The sequence below is a fragment of the Anopheles darlingi genome, chromosome 3 (genome assembly GCF_943734745.1).
Source record: "Anopheles darlingi chromosome 3, idAnoDarlMG_H_01, whole genome shotgun sequence".
Classification (NCBI taxonomy): Eukaryota; Metazoa; Arthropoda; class Insecta; order Diptera; family Culicidae; genus Anopheles; species Anopheles darlingi.
This window is the reverse complement of record NC_064875.1, coordinates 29,462,907-29,477,966: the sequence shown is the minus strand read 5'-3', so window position 1 is coordinate 29,477,966 and position 15,060 is coordinate 29,462,907. Positions and strand designations below refer to the sequence as shown.

At 50.3% G+C, this 15,060-nt stretch overlaps 1 protein-coding gene across 9 annotated transcripts in view; it reads left to right on the top strand.

Moving 5' to 3' along the window:
* The first annotated feature begins 1,053 nt into the window (after nucleotides 1-1,053).
* Nucleotides 1,054-15,060, top strand: part of LOC125954387 (protein kinase C-binding protein NELL2-like) — a 74,037-nt gene continuing 60,030 nt past the window's right edge. For 7 of the 9 annotated variants that reach the window (XM_049684625.1, XM_049684622.1, XM_049684626.1 and 4 more), the window contains exons 1-2: nucleotides 4,926-5,261; nucleotides 6,008-8,201. In XM_049684625.1, coding sequence (XP_049540582.1) covers nucleotides 8,111-8,201 — 91 coding nt within the window. In that variant the 5' untranslated portion in view covers nucleotides 4,926-5,261; nucleotides 6,008-8,110. Of the gene's footprint in view, nucleotides 1,269-4,925; nucleotides 5,262-5,671; nucleotides 8,202-15,060 lie in introns of those variants that run through there. The other 2 variants (XM_049684624.1, XM_049684623.1) reach the window with 2 other exon arrangements.

Here is a 15,060-nt window from a genome sequence, read left to right as displayed (position 1 = left end):
AGGAATGAAAAAGAGGGTTTCTCATTCGTGGGCCAATCAAAGCTTCGAAAGCGAAATTGAGGAATGAAAAAACTGGTTTTTGAATTGGAACTTTATAAAAACCTGTATTTCCTGTGAAGTCACATTAGTTAATCAGATAAAATGGATTATTTATAACTCAGCTGCAACAGCACTGAGTGGATTTAGTTTAAGCATTTTACTGCCATGCAAGTGAAAAAAAATCTAGTATTTATCAAGAGTCAATGTTCACGATTCTTTGAAAAAAAATCGCAAAAATGTCGAACATTCCATTTTAAAAACAACACTTGCTTACCACTCGATTCCTGATGCAATTCTAATTTGAAAGACTTCATTTTAGCTCGTGTTTTATTTTCTAGTAGTTTCTTAAAACACATGTTTAATGTTAACTTGAGCCGATTGCGTCCAACTTAACCAATAGTCAATTCTTATTCACATCTCACACATTTGTAGTGTTTAGTTTTTTGTGCGTTTGGTTAAAAAAATCAAACTACAATCTTACAAAAATACCCAAAAGTTGACCTAAAAAACATTTTTGGAAAATTTGGTCACCGTCCTGTTGAACCTTAGTATGAGATCGAAGTCAACGAATTACGATGTCGGTTAGGCAGGACAGGACAAACCGTTAGGCCGGTACATTGCTTTGAAAATTTTCACGCAATACCATCGCGTACTCGCGACGCTACCAGAAGCGTGAGAACCTGCTCTCCACCTTCAACCAAGCCAGTTGGCAGGCAGGCAAGCAGTTTCGGATTCGTTCTCCACCGTGGTTTGCCTCCATTCTGCCCACTATTCCTCCCCAAACCGCCACACCGGGTTTCGGGGGGCACGGAAACCCATCCTCGTCGTCTTCGGTGGGCTCGTCGGGTCGGGCCCCGTCGGCTCGGTCGTCGGCAGGACTGTCAGTCGTCGCAAAATTGGATTTGGAAAACAGTTGCACGGAAAATCTCGTTCCGTTTGGTTTTGCTGCTCGGTCCCGAGAGTCTCGAGAGCTGCTCCTCCTCCTCTCTCTCCCGCTCTCTGTCTGTCTCTCTCTCTCTCTCTTGGCCACCAACCCACCGGCGGGGAGGGTGGAAGGTTGGCTATCTAATATCCGCTCCGTTCGTGTGTGCTGTGTGTGTCTTCGGTGTTAGACCGGGAGTCGTCCGCCGCTGCAGTACACCACCATTTGGGGGCCGTTATAGTGCGACTGTGTGTGTGTGTGTATGTGTATGTGTATGTGTGTCTCTGTAAGTGTGCGCCAGTGTGTGGTTAGTGTTTAGATTGGTTGCACGGCCGCCGCAGGAACAAAATCCTTCCGCAATTCTCTAAATGTTCTCGAAACGTCCTCACGTATTCCTTCTGAAAGGAGCTTCAAGCACCAAACATCTGATCACTTTATCGATCTTTGGGCCTAGATTCTGCGGCAAAAAGGTAGAGACCGCTTTCCACCTTCCACCTCTGCCGCAGCCGGAGTGAGAAGCATTTGGAGCGTGAGTTCGGCGGCCCGTACCGGCGGTCTAGTAGGCTGGGTGCGAAGGAATCTACATTTTTAAGGTCATCTAAAGGCCTCCCGGACAATCGAGGGCCTCAAGGGCTGATGACGAGGACGACGGCGAGTTTTTTTTTTCGCAGTATCATCAGCTCATCATGCCACCGAGCCTCCTCACTATAGCGGCTGATTCTTCGGTGGTATGACTTGCCGTACATGTGTGTGTGTGTGTGTGTGTGTGTGTGTTTGCGTGTTTTGGGAGGAAAAATGCGATTTTTCCTTGCGTGATTGTGCCAATCGCTCCGCAAAGGATAGAATGGAACCACATGAACAACAACGAGGACGACGACGACGACGTTGCAAAAGGACTACCGCTGGACAGAAGAGAGCGAGAGCGAGCGAGTGAGCAAACAGTACGAAGATGCGGGAAGCTGCGGGAAAACTGAGAGACACTGTGGCAGAGTGAGAGCGCGCAATGTGCGTACGTAGAGAGAGCGAGAAAGAGAGAGAGAGAGAGAGAGAGAGAGAGAGAGAGAGAGAGAGAGAAACGTGGAAAATGGAAGCGTATGCTGAAGAGCACACCAGCGGAACCGAGTGGCGTGATGGGGACTGCTGCTGCTGCTGGTGCTGGTGCTGGAAAATCGTTGGATAAAAAACGGTCGAAGAGAGTGAGAAAGAGAGAAAAATGTTGCAGTATTAGCGCGGTGCAGCAGAGCAGAGTGTATAGAGCGCACACAAACACGGCTACGTAATTGCTCGCTGACCGGAACTGGCACACGGGTGCCTTCCGGTTCCGGAAAACCCCGCAGATACCCAGCTGCTGGTGGCCGCCAAGATCGGTGCCGCCAGTAAATTAGGTTGGCAGGTGCAGGATTAATTTGTGGCATTTCTGCGGCTGTCCCAGTCTCCGTGTGTGTACCGTGTGTGTGTGTGCATGTCGATGCCGTTCGGTAGATAGCTAGCCAGCTACTAACGGGGATACTACTACGCCAGGCAGGGACGGCCTACCTACCGACGCATACATGCTGGTTGGCTGGCTGGCTAGCCTGGTGAGGTCGCGGACACTACGCTAAGTCCGAGTAGTGTCCGAGGGTGCACGGCGAGCTGAATAAATGGATTCCGTTTTTCGGTGAGCGGTGAGAGAGTACTTTTCCGTGTACTCTATGCTCTAGTAGCCTGTGCTCCACGAGGCCACGAGGAAAACCAGTTGTTTGTAGAGCTTGTACCCACACGAGCGGACGATACGACGACGACGACGACGACGACGACTACGGTCGCCGACTAGTAGGCACGGGTTGTTACGCGTTACCTACCGGCACACACAGGTGGGCAGACCAGGTGGGGAGGGTAAAAATTATGTAAAAATACAGGTCACTCTGACCGGTGTGTGCGTGTGTGTAACGCGCGGGGAGGATGAGACACACATGAATAATTTGTGAAAAGGGTTGCTGTGCTCCCTCTCCCCCGTCACCCCTTTTCAATTTCGGGGAAGAAGCGGTTCCGTGGCCTTCACCAGCGAGCCTATTTCACAATTGATTATTTATTTCGTGTTCGAATTAGTAGTAGGTTCTTCCGGTGCCTTAGGCGACCGAGCAGCCGATACTCGATGTGTTTGTGCGTGTCACTGAATTTTTGGAGGAAACATTGAAAGGTACGAATTCTATCGGATCTTTAAAGCCGGTTTCAGTCGCGATGGGCCGCAATGCACAGGACGTGCCAAAAAGGATTGCACCAAACAGGATGTTACGTACGCCGTCCGCATCCTGTGGTGTGCCTTCGCAGATCGTTCGATAAAAGCAAGAGTTGCGACACATGACAAAATTGATTTTTGGCCTCCATCCCTCCCCTCGTGTACTAACCCTGCATTGTCGGCGTCGTCCTCGTAGTCAGGAACAGCTCGGTACATCCAGAGCAGGGAAATTGTTAAAGGTTGTTGTGCTGTGGAGGATAGTAAAGCGATGTGAATGCATTCGTTGCGTTTGTAGTGCTGTGTGGAAATGTTGTGCTGAAAAAATGCATTAATTGACTTTAAACTGTATTCTGAGCACTTATCCAAACACCACATCGGTACCGGTTCTGACTTAGAACGTGTTTCTTAGTACTAGTATCAGTAGTACCTTAGTACTAGCTTGGTACTAAGCTTAGTACTTGGTGGGAAAATATCTACCTCCTTACCACTCCCCCGTTTTAAAGTTTTTAAACGGTTTTTAAACTAACTCCCGTTTTAAAGTTTTTAAATCGCCAAGCCCCCAAAAAGGCACGAGGTGTGATTAGGGAGTCACCAACACAGAACCATTCTTAATACGCGTGCATTAGTATGCGGGCCGAAGTTATCCGAGCCCGAGCCGACCCGAGGAGGAATTCGTAGTTGGTCGTAGCGCGCGCGGATCGGTTCGATTAATTTCAATCGAAAACTCATTAAAATGATACACAAAATGTGCTATTTCTGGGAAATTGATGTGATCTCCCAAAAAATCCTCGAAAAAAGGGATTTGAGTGAGGATCAGATTTTGAATTGGACCTCTCTGTCGCTCTAGCGCTCGCTCTATATCTCTATCTCGTGGCTCGTTTTCTCTCTCTCTCATACTGTCGGTTTTGCTGTATGCTCTGTCTCGCTCGCAGCCGAACTCGACCCGAACGGAGCCGAACCGGGTGTGCGGTTTTAAATACAACCAAACACCACTGCTCGAAATCGGAAAATTGTGTTCAAGTCAAGTCGGCAATCGGAAAATCGTGTGCAAGCACCGATTTGAGATCGGAAAATGGAAAACCTTAAATCCGCTGTTGGCGCTTGTGGAGAAAAACAGTAAAAACTAAAGTATTCGAAGCATTTTCCCTCACTGGCTATACATTTTTCCCATTTTTCGAGGAATTTGTGTATACCATGCCAAAAGACTTTTCCGTTTTGTGAGGCCATTTTAAATTTTCCGACATTTTCAAATGTGTCTCTTCTCAATCATGTCAAAATGGCCATTTTTGGAAGCGATTAAATTAATCTCTGCATGTAATTTCCGATCATAGCGCAAGCTTTTTATGGGATTCGGCAGCCGATTTATTCAAATTAAAGCAAAACAGATGAGCTCTAGACATCAGTATGCAAGGAAAAATTGACGTTTTTGCATGGAATCACTTATGATGTGCACTGATTTACGTAAACAGGTGTTAAACTCACGCAAAAAATAGTACGACATGTAGATAACAACTCAATTTGCACGATAACCCCATCTATAAGCAAACAGCGGATTTAAAGTTATACACTTGGTACGGCGGTCGCTCGGGGAATCGTGGCATAGGTGGATAGGTTTCCGAAGATTCCGTCATCGCCTCGGTTTTCAACTCGTTTTCATCTCTCGTTCAAATTCCATGCAGTAGTTCGTCGCAGAGGTGCGATTCATTCGGTTTGGAATTTTTATTCCATTCAATATTCACACGTCGACCGAGACAGTTCGTATTTCGAAATCTTATAGTCTCGCGGCGCACATTTTCTCGCTGCTCCAAGTTATCGCTGTACTCCTCAACCGTGCACACTATAGTCGGTGTGGTCATCCGTTGGCGATTCACTTAAGCTCGAGAATCTTAGGAACACGGACACGCGGATTTCCGGCTATCGCTCTGGCACTGTCTAAGGAGGCCCCTTCTAAGGACGCTTGACGAAGACACAGCCATCAGCGGGCAGCTCGGAGAAGCCGTTGCCGTCGTGATCATCGTCGCCTTAAGATCGCGAACGCAGGATCATCTTCAGCGCGCAGAAGTGGTGAGGACGCAGTGGCTCGTGAGTTTTTTTTTTGTCCGGATAACAAAGAAGTTTTTTGCGAATCCTGGGGTCCAGTATCCCTGGTCTGTGGGGAGCAAAACAACGGAAGTGCATCTAATCGGCCCAGCAAGTGAAAGTGATCGAAGGCGTGCGGAATCCTTTCGTGGAAACACGCCGCGAGCGGTAAAGCAAAGCAGGGGAGGAGAGAGCAAAAAAAATCAAAAATCAATTTGTGTGTTAGCAGCAGCAGAGCCCCCCGTGTGTTCGATTAAACAGTTTCGCGACAACCGCAGCACCCTTGCCTTTGGGGGAGGGTGAGGGCGAATGGTGGCCCTCGAGCAGACTAGCAACGGCCGGTCCTCTTCCTTTTTCCCCTTTTTTTTTTGTTTTTCGCTTTAAATCGAATCACGTTCGCGCTCTGATTGTAGCAGCAGCAGCAGCAGCAGCGGTGTGGGTCTGAAGGTGGTGTACGCGACCGTCCGTGCCGTCGTCGTCTTCGTCCCGGTCCTTGGCAGAACGGAAGAGAGAACCGTACGAAGAAGTGGGAATGTGAGTGGGAATGTCGGACTCAATCGATTGGTACGTGTCGTATTTTAATTATATAAGTCGCGCGTTCGTTTGCGCGCCTCGCCTGCTGCCACGAGAGAAAGAGAGCGAGAAAGAGGCGGAAAAGCAGAAGCGTCACTGCAAAAATGCTACAAGCCTCGCGACCCTAAATACCTGCTGTGCGCCTCTGCCTAACTTCTTCAACAACTCTTTGGCAGGTCGAACTGCAGCAACAGCAGCAACAGCAGCAGCAGTACCGGTGGTGATGATGGTGATGTGCTGAAAAGCTGAAACGTGCTGATAGGAGCGTATAGTGTTGATTTATTTGGTGATTGGCGCTTGCTCGATGGTTTTTTTTTTCGGGGGGTTTGTGACATAAATTGAAAGAATTTATCTCGGAGGTCCCTACCTTCGCCACGCTTTGAACCAGTGAAAGTACACAACATTCACTGCGGATTGCCGTACCCCAAACCCGGGGCAGGTGTGTTGTACAACGAGTGTGTTAAGTGATTCAATTAATCATCCCAAGTGCAAGAATTTTAAGGCCCCCTGTGTGTATGTGTGACTACCGGTGTGTGTGTGTGTTACTAGTTGGTAATTAATCGGTTTACCGTGGTCGTGGCGAAAGGCGACCGGAACATCCAAAGACGTCCGCCGAAGGAACGTTAATCCCCTTGTAAGAAGTGCAGACCTCGCAATAGTGTTGCGCGCGATCACAATAAAAAAACAGGAAGTTTTGGTGGATTTTGTGACTCCACCTGTCGTGCCACGTGGTGTGTAGCGAGCGCATTAAATCGACGGAACCGAACCCGACGCTCTATTCGCGACTCCGGGACGCGAATCCTCAAACGCCTCGCCAGGCAGGCAGCAAATCCTTTTGCCAAAAACCAACAAATCGAGAAACAACGAACACAGCGGCGCAGTAGCCAGGAACCGGAGGGAGCGGAGGAGCTCCTTTCGAGTTTCTTTTGTTAATACCACAAACTGGTTTCCACAGACAATTAAGTGTCGCCGCGTCGCGAAGAGCACAGCGTGCTATCGCGGTCGCTCGATCGCTCGGTCACCAAAAACCGGGCAGAAGAATCGACGACGCGAAATTATGAACACCACAATTTCACCCTTAAAAGCAGAACACGCGGTTAAAGGCCGCCGCTCGAACCAGTTAGAGGAGACTCGTTTTATTCGGCAGCATCGGCAGCACTGCTGCTGTTAGGTCTCTCTCTGCGGCAAGAACAGCGCGCCCGGCGCAGCGAAGCGACATATTCCCGAGAGCGCATCCCTCTCAATCGCATCAAGAATCGCATCGCAATCGAACGTGGTGCGCGGACGGCCGCGGAATCTGCCATCGTCGTCGCCGGTCGCAGCGAACGAAAGAAAAGAAGAAAAAACGGTACGCGAGAACAGCAAGAAGATCGACGAAGGAAGGAAGTACGAGCACGCAGCAGCAGCGACGTTTATCTTCTTCGCTCGGAGTGTCATTCCGGTTCGGTAAAGGAGGGAAACTTGGTCAAGTTCTGTTGGTCAAGAATCGATCTGAGCTTGCAGCGAAAGGAATCGCGCATAAAGCGCGAAAGCAAAGGACCAAGAGATTCCGGATCGTTTGAAGCAGCTATCGTCGTTGTCGTCGTCGCCTGGTTCTTATCATCGCTTTCCTGTGTGGTACCCCGGGCGTGACCGGTGTATTCTTGGTTCCTCGGAAGTTTGCAGCGCCATTTAGTGTTTCGTGGTCAGTCCCTTTCCGTGTGTTACGCTCTCTTGGGTGCGCCTCCATTGGCCTCCTTCGATCGCAAGTGTCAAGTTCCTAGATTCCCAGTTTCGGTGTTCGGTGTACCTACGGAAAGTGACGTGCTTTTAGGAGAGGGGGGGGATTTCAGTATTCCGTGGTGCAGTCCTCAAGTGAGTGAAGGTCCTGGTTAGGTATTTTGCTTGCTGCTTTGTGAGACGAAGAAAGCGCAAACGTCAGGTGTGCAGGTCGTCCGGTGATCCGGAGGTTCTTGGGGTTTCGGAGGGAGATAGAAGTTGAATGTTCTTCATCACTTCGATCGAACACACCACAACCGCAACCGGAACCACTAGCACACTACATGCACTAACAGCAACAGCACCAGCAACAGCAACAACAACAACAACAACTGTCTGTGAGTCGCCAGAACAGAGAGAGAGAGAGAGAGCAAACCAAGGGCGCGCGCGCGCAACACGACCACCGTGGGTCGACCGACAATTTTCCACGCACCGTTGAACTGTGATGGTGCTCGACGTGCAGAAGTTCTATCGTAAGGAGCCCGACCGGCTGAGGCAGCCGCGATTCGTGTAGCTCTGCCATGACCAAGCATCTTTGGAACTACGATACATCCTGGCGATGTGTCCAGGCATTGGCGGCAATCCTGTCCATCCTACTGTTGCCCGGTTCAGGTGAGTTCCGATGAGATTAGTTTTGTTTAATGTTTTGTCCCACAATCCCATTCCACACCGACTGCGGCGCGACCGACGCGCTTTTCCTCTATACACACACACACACACACACACACATCACGGTGTCCACCGGTTGTCAACTAACTGGCCTACGTCAACACCTCGTCCCCGTGCGTCAAGTGTCCGGCGCTCGCGCTCGTAAATCAAACAAGCACATCTTTCTCTCTCTCTCTCTCTCTCTCTCTCTCTCTCTCTCTCTCTCTCTCTCTCTCTCTCTCTCTCTCTCTCTCTCTCTCTCTCTCTCTCTCTCTCTCTCTCTCTGCGAGCCGGCCGGAGTGTGCCGGCCCCCGGGTGCCATCGACAAGCACGGAATGAAATATGAACTGTTTAATGGGCGCTTGGGGTTTCTTCATTTTCTCTTCACCGGCCCCGAGACCGGCCGTTGTCCGCAAGCTAATCTGCTGGGTGATGATTCGAGCGATTAAGTTGTGAATATGGTTAATTTACGATCCCTCCACCGGTGGTGGTGGTGGTGGTGGTGTAGAGCGGAGGAAAGATCAGTTCCATCAGATATGCGACGGAGGATTAGGACGTGCGTTCGTTTGTACGTTTTTTTTTGGACGGTTGGCCATCGCTGCGCTCCAGGAACGTGCGTAAGTGCGTCGGTGCGTAGAGAACGCAGAGGACGACGCACATGTTGCGGCTATAAAAATGGCAAAAAATCACAAAACGAATGCTAAATTGGCCGCACGGGGTCGGTCGGCACAGGTGACAGTCGATGACGCGCGCATCCCCTCGCATTCCGATTGCGAATTCGAATTTAATTTCTCCGTTTTTTTGATACGAGGAATTGAACTCTAGCGCTGAACTCTGGACACTGTCCCTGTCCAGCGGTGGCTGTGTGTGTCTGTGGTTTTGAGCTGTCAAAAAAAAAAGATACTGGCCCCTATTGCGATTGTCTTGTCTCGTTTCCAAGACAAACGTCAGTCTGGTGTCGGTATTGCGAGTGTCTTGCTTGACACCGATTTCTGTCTTGGAAACGAGACTCAGCTGTCTTGTACTCAAAGCTACCAGACTGGGAGTCTGCCAAACAAGACTGCGATTTAAGATTACCGTAACAGTTTTTTGTTTAGCAGACTGGCGGTTGATTTGGAAGAATTTAATGGAATTAATCAATAACCTATTACCAGTAATCGATTATGTTCAATTGCACGAAATGGCACATTTTCTGAGAACCATGTAATGGGCTCAAACCTAAGCATTTGCTTTCGTGACGATCGAGTTCCTGAATAAAAATGCATCAGAGATTGAGAATAATTGAACAAATATTGTACGATTGAAAACATTTTTTTGATGAATTAAAACACGTTAACGGTAAGGAAACTCAAACTGCGCACGATTGTTTACAAACAAAGCTGCGATTTTGATGGCTTTTGACAGCCAAATGAACACTTGTTCATTCAAGTGTTCATGCGACTCTCGCAATACCGATTTTAGACAACCAAGACTCGGCGGTTTTTGCCAGACAAGACTGGTCGAGTCTTGTCTTGGAAACGAGACAAGACAATCGCAATAGGGGCCACTATCTTAGTAAGCGTTGTCATTGCATTCGCACGATCATACGATAGCGTGGCTCTTCCTGCAATCAGAAAAGGAGCAGAAGGAATCGCCAAGTGCGAGAATGGCATATTCCTCTGTGTCCCCCTTTGGTGTCTTTCACAAGCGTCTCCGGAATATGGTGCAAAAGTGCTTTGGCCCAACTCGGAAAGACCCCGGCATCGTCACCACCAGCAGCAGCAGCAACATCATCAATCGATTAATTTATGCCAGAACGACAGAGAGAGAGAGAGCGAACGAGAACCGGAACGAGAACAGTGCCGTGCACGGAGAGCGTGCGTGTGTGTATCCTTCGAGGGGCCCGAAAGCTGCTGATTGTAATTTTTGGGGCATAATGGCAGCGGCCTGACGAGACGGGGCCGACGAATGGTTTAGAATTTGGTGCCCTCGATTTCTGGAGAATATACCCACCAGCAGCGGCTCATGAAAATGCCTGATTCAGGCGAAATTCGTGGCACCACTACATGGCCACGGAATCGGAACGCCACGCCGCGTCATCCGCCGCTGCTGCTGCTGCCGTACAAATAGCCTTGAATGGCGCTATAGACGCCCGGCCGGACGCCTTTGTGTGTGTGTTTGTCTCTGCTGTAGAACCGAGAACCGGGAGACCACGTGTTCGCGAATGGATGGCGTGATGCCAGCAGCAGCAGCCAGGCAACGGCGCGGCGCGGAATGCCTTGATTGGTGGATGATGAAACCGAGCCCTTAAAGGGAGAAGAAGAAGGAGCGCTGACGCAAACTTGAGACGTGAGCCCGCGAAAAGGCTGATCAAGCAAGTATTTGAGGATTTTCCTCGCTTTAAAACCATTTCGCGCTCGACATTAAACGTCAAAATCAAACAGCCTACTGCTGCTGCTGCTGCTGCTGTTGATGGTGGTGGAGTGTGCGCGCTGTTGTGCCCTTGGGTCTGCCCCGCTGCCTGCACTTTGTGTGATCATCCCCTGTCTCGGCCGTCATGTGGTACGTCATACGATGATGATGACGACGATGATGATACCGGCTTGATAAAAAAGAAGGAATGCCAGAAGCCGTGTGCACGGTGCTGCTGTCCCATTGGAAAGGAGACGCACGTTCGCTACCGGGGCTACCGGTTCACCGCGTTCGCGCAGCACACACAGCGAACAGCAGAGGATGGATTCGCGAGCTCGAGAGGAGAAGAACACGTGATGCCAAGCCAGGCATTTTCCAAAGATCTGCTTTTTGTGTGTTTATTCCCGTTCACTTTGCTTGCTTGCTTTGCCCATGCGGCCGCGCCCGGCTGCCGACTCGTTGAGCGAAACGGACACGGAGAAGAGGAGAAGAGGAGGAGGAGGCCATGAATGAATTCTTTCTAGCGGCTGCTCTCCCCGAAGTCTTGGCGAAGAAGAACGGGGACGCCTTTTGAGAAGCGAAGCGGCGCGAGTCGGCCAAGGGACGAAATCGCTTTGAAATTTATCGTGGCGACCGGGCGCGTTCCAGCATGGGTTTGAGGCGCGGAACATAAAGAGACAAAGTTATGCAAACAAATCTTTGAAAATATGCTCGTTTTTAATGCTGTTAAACAAGAGTGGGGACCCGGAGGAGGCCTTGAACTCTCTCGGTGAGGTGAGCGGCGTAAATTGGAAGCACCAAAGGAGAAGTCCAGAGGTCCTGGAGACAATAATACAAAAGCGATAGTTTTTTAGATTTCATACGGGTGCGCTCCCATGATTTATGTGCTCATCTATTGCAACTTTTCATTTCCTCATTTTCATTTTTTGATTATTGAACCTAGCCTCCCTTGTGGCTTTGTAAGAGTATTGTATTAAAAGTAAAATATGCTAGCGAATGTGCTGACACGCCGTTGTGACGCACAGAGCCTTGTACGGCTATAGGTCCCCTCCTCTTTGGGATCGTAGCCTTTTCATGTTTCACCAGGGTCACAGCGCCGGGCTTTGTCAGTGACGAAAAGGGGGCAACCCACGGACCGGAAGTACTTTAGAACGTGAGCGCCGCACACACAGCCCACAGCGCACACGCATACTTGCACGCACGGCACCGGGTACGGCGACCCCTCGCTCTGTAGCAGGCAGTAGTAGGCTGCGGTTGCTATTCACCTGACAGGATTCGGCGCCTTTGGTTGACGAGCTAAGGTCGAGTGGTTTTTGGGCGGTTGGTGTCTGTCTGTCTGGCAGGGTTCTTGCTACTGCGCCCTCCCCCTGCTCCGGTGGGACCCATCGACGAGACACAACCCAAGGACCCTCTGAGGAGAAACCTATTCTCGTTGACGACATCCTCGTGCGATATGCGAGTTCCCCTATATATATATATACATTTCCACTTTACTACTGCTACCGCCGCTGCCTACAACAACATGTATTGAGCAATATATTTAATTGGACACATTTTATGAGGGCAACCCGGTCTTTATCCCCTTCTCTCTCTCCTTCTCTCTCTTTCTCTCTCTTTCGCTTCACTCCACGCCCAACATGGTAAAAAAAAAAGGCGCGTACCATGGGGACTGGTACCTCCTTTGGCCCTCGCACAGTAATGGGGTTTAGGGTTACCGCGGGAAATGCGAAAAGCAATCGTTAGTTTTCATTTATTTTATCAATAAAATCGATCCACCCCCGGCCCATGTTTGGACGCGATTCCAATGAATATAGCTGCTAACGATTTGTTACGTCTCGCAGTCGCAGGCTAAGTAAGTCTATTCCCTAAAACTATGATATAAGGATATAAGATTTGAATTATATCACATGCACTATCGCCACTACGTATTACATTTCATTTCGTCTCGACGTGGGGAGAGAAGCTATCCCCCCCTTCTAAGACGACACACCGCCCAGGCGAAAAGGAAAAAAAGGCTGCTCCAAAAAGTATGGAGGCGCCGCCTGCCTATTAACGAGCGGTCGTTACAGTTGTCATAATAAAAATTTACGCCACCAACAACTTCTTAGTTTGCGACGCAGCAACGACGCAGCACAACCACCACCACCACAGTGTGCCGTCTTCTAAGATAAGATGTCTGTCTGGAAAATCCCACGAAGATGAAGGGGGATGCTTGGGTGTGCTACACACTCGTCTCGTCGCTTTTCCCGTTCCCGCCCATCCACGGGCGGGCGGAAATGAATTGCGAATCGTGCGCGCGCTGCTACCCCTTGACAGCGTCTCAGTAGTCCACGCAAAACAATTCGTTATTCCAACGGTTTGGCGACGTGCGCGCGTGCGGCTCGGAACACAAACGCAAATCATGGGCGCAAAGGAAGAAGATCTAGGTAGTGACCACAAAGAAGCAGGCCACGGATTGAAACACACATTTTTCATCAAATCATAACACGCGATTCGTGGCGGAAAAATCTGGCCACAGTGCCCAGACGCGGGGGACCAGACGGCGAAAGGAGAAAGACTTGGATGACTGTCCCGGTGTCTCATATTCACCCACTTTCCAGACGGAGCACCTCACGGTGCGCTGGTGCTGCTGCTGCTGCTGCTGCTGCTGCATCATCCTGACACAAGTGTCTCAAGATGAACCACATCGCGCAATCTGTGCCTGTCTCTAGCGTTTGCGATATTTGGCGAATCCCCACGAGAGAGAGAGAGAGAGAGAGAGAGAGAGAGAGAGAGAGAGAGAGAGAGAGAGAGAGAGGGGGGGGGGGGGGGGAAGAGTGTTCCTTGTTGACCGTCACCGCGAAACCGCGAAATCTGTGTGCTCTGACCTGGCGCGACTTTTATGTTTGATGCATATCGGGCATTGGGCCGTTGACAGGCGCGAGAGGCGTGATGAAGAGCAGCGCGCGAATGTCGTCGTCGTCGTCGTCGTCGTCGTCGCGAGGGTGATGAGAGCGCGCTCGCGCTATATATCTGGCCTGCTGCGAGTGGCTATTTCGGGTATAGAGTGGTGCGCGGATTTTTAGCAAAACCAAACACAAATCACACTCGCCTCAAACCTCGCGGTCAGCATCTTTGCTTCCCTGCGCGCCGATGCCTCCAGAAATCCGGAGAGAAATGGGATCTGGGAACCGAAGTTCCGAAGGTAACACAAACGGGAAGGAGGAAGCGTTTTTTTTCGTTTGTTTGTTTATTTGCCTTGGAATGAAGCTTCTCTCCAGTTTTGCGCACGTTTTGCGGTGTGCCTCGTCGCAGACCAAAAGCACCGCGGCGCCGTGCAGGTTCCAGGCTGGCCGGCGGGCCGGCCGGCTCACGCTGGTGGTATCATATCCTCCCCGGCGGGCGCGCGCTCACTATCAGTCGGTAACGATCTCTGTGCCATGCGGTAGGGCTGATGAATATTCGATTGATTGGAATTGATTTTAGATATTCTTCTCGCCAACAACCGGAGCCGAGCGAGAGCCGGTTTTGCGGAACACAATCCCGGCCTACCGGCGGCGGCTGATGCTGCTGCTGCCACCGATTGGCTGACTGCCTGACTGCCTGATCCACTATGCTAATCAGGCGACGCGCGCCCGCCCGCGTTATCGCACCGCCTATTGATACCATCCCACGGTCGGATGGTCGGCCATACAGTGAGTTTTCAGCTTCATCAGTATCATCGCTGCGCATCTTCATTCGGCCGGCAACGGCACCACCGATCGATTGGAGGAGCACCAGGCCCCAGACCGCGGCGCGATATCCAATCAAACGTCGCCACGATCGAGATTTGGGGGTTTTTTTTTTGGTTTTTTTTTCTTGTCACTTCTTCTTCGTTGTTTGGGTCACTACAACAATGGGCTTTGAAAGAAAACCGTTTCTTAAGCAAAACGAAAAAAAATAAATAGAAAAAAATTAACCGAAAAATACGGAATTCACGAGGAATGCGTAGCGGTAGAGGGAGGAGAAGAGCATTAATCTTAATAATGCGATCAACTCAACCTCAAAAAAGCGACGAGGACGACACCACCTGTCCAGCGTAACTCAGCGCGCGTTGTGTTGTGTTGTTGTATGTGGCTTATCGTGTGTGTCTCTCTCTCTCTCAACAACATGCACCAACATCCCACCAACATCGCGCACCACCCCTGTGTCTGTCTGTCTGTCTGGCTGTGGGCGCGGTAAGAGCAAAGGAAATGAAACGAACTTTGTCTGCTGTGGCCGGCTGTCAGGATGTGTATTAGCCTGTCTGGCGTGGCCCGGGGACTGTGTCTGTGTGACCGTTTCTCTGGGCCTTGCGTTTGGACTTTTTTCGAGCGCCCAGAACCTTGGGACCTTGGCTTTTGGGCGACAAGCGGGTCAACCACCAACCATCCGCGGACCAACAATGGACTCGTTTTCTGGGTTCTTCATATCC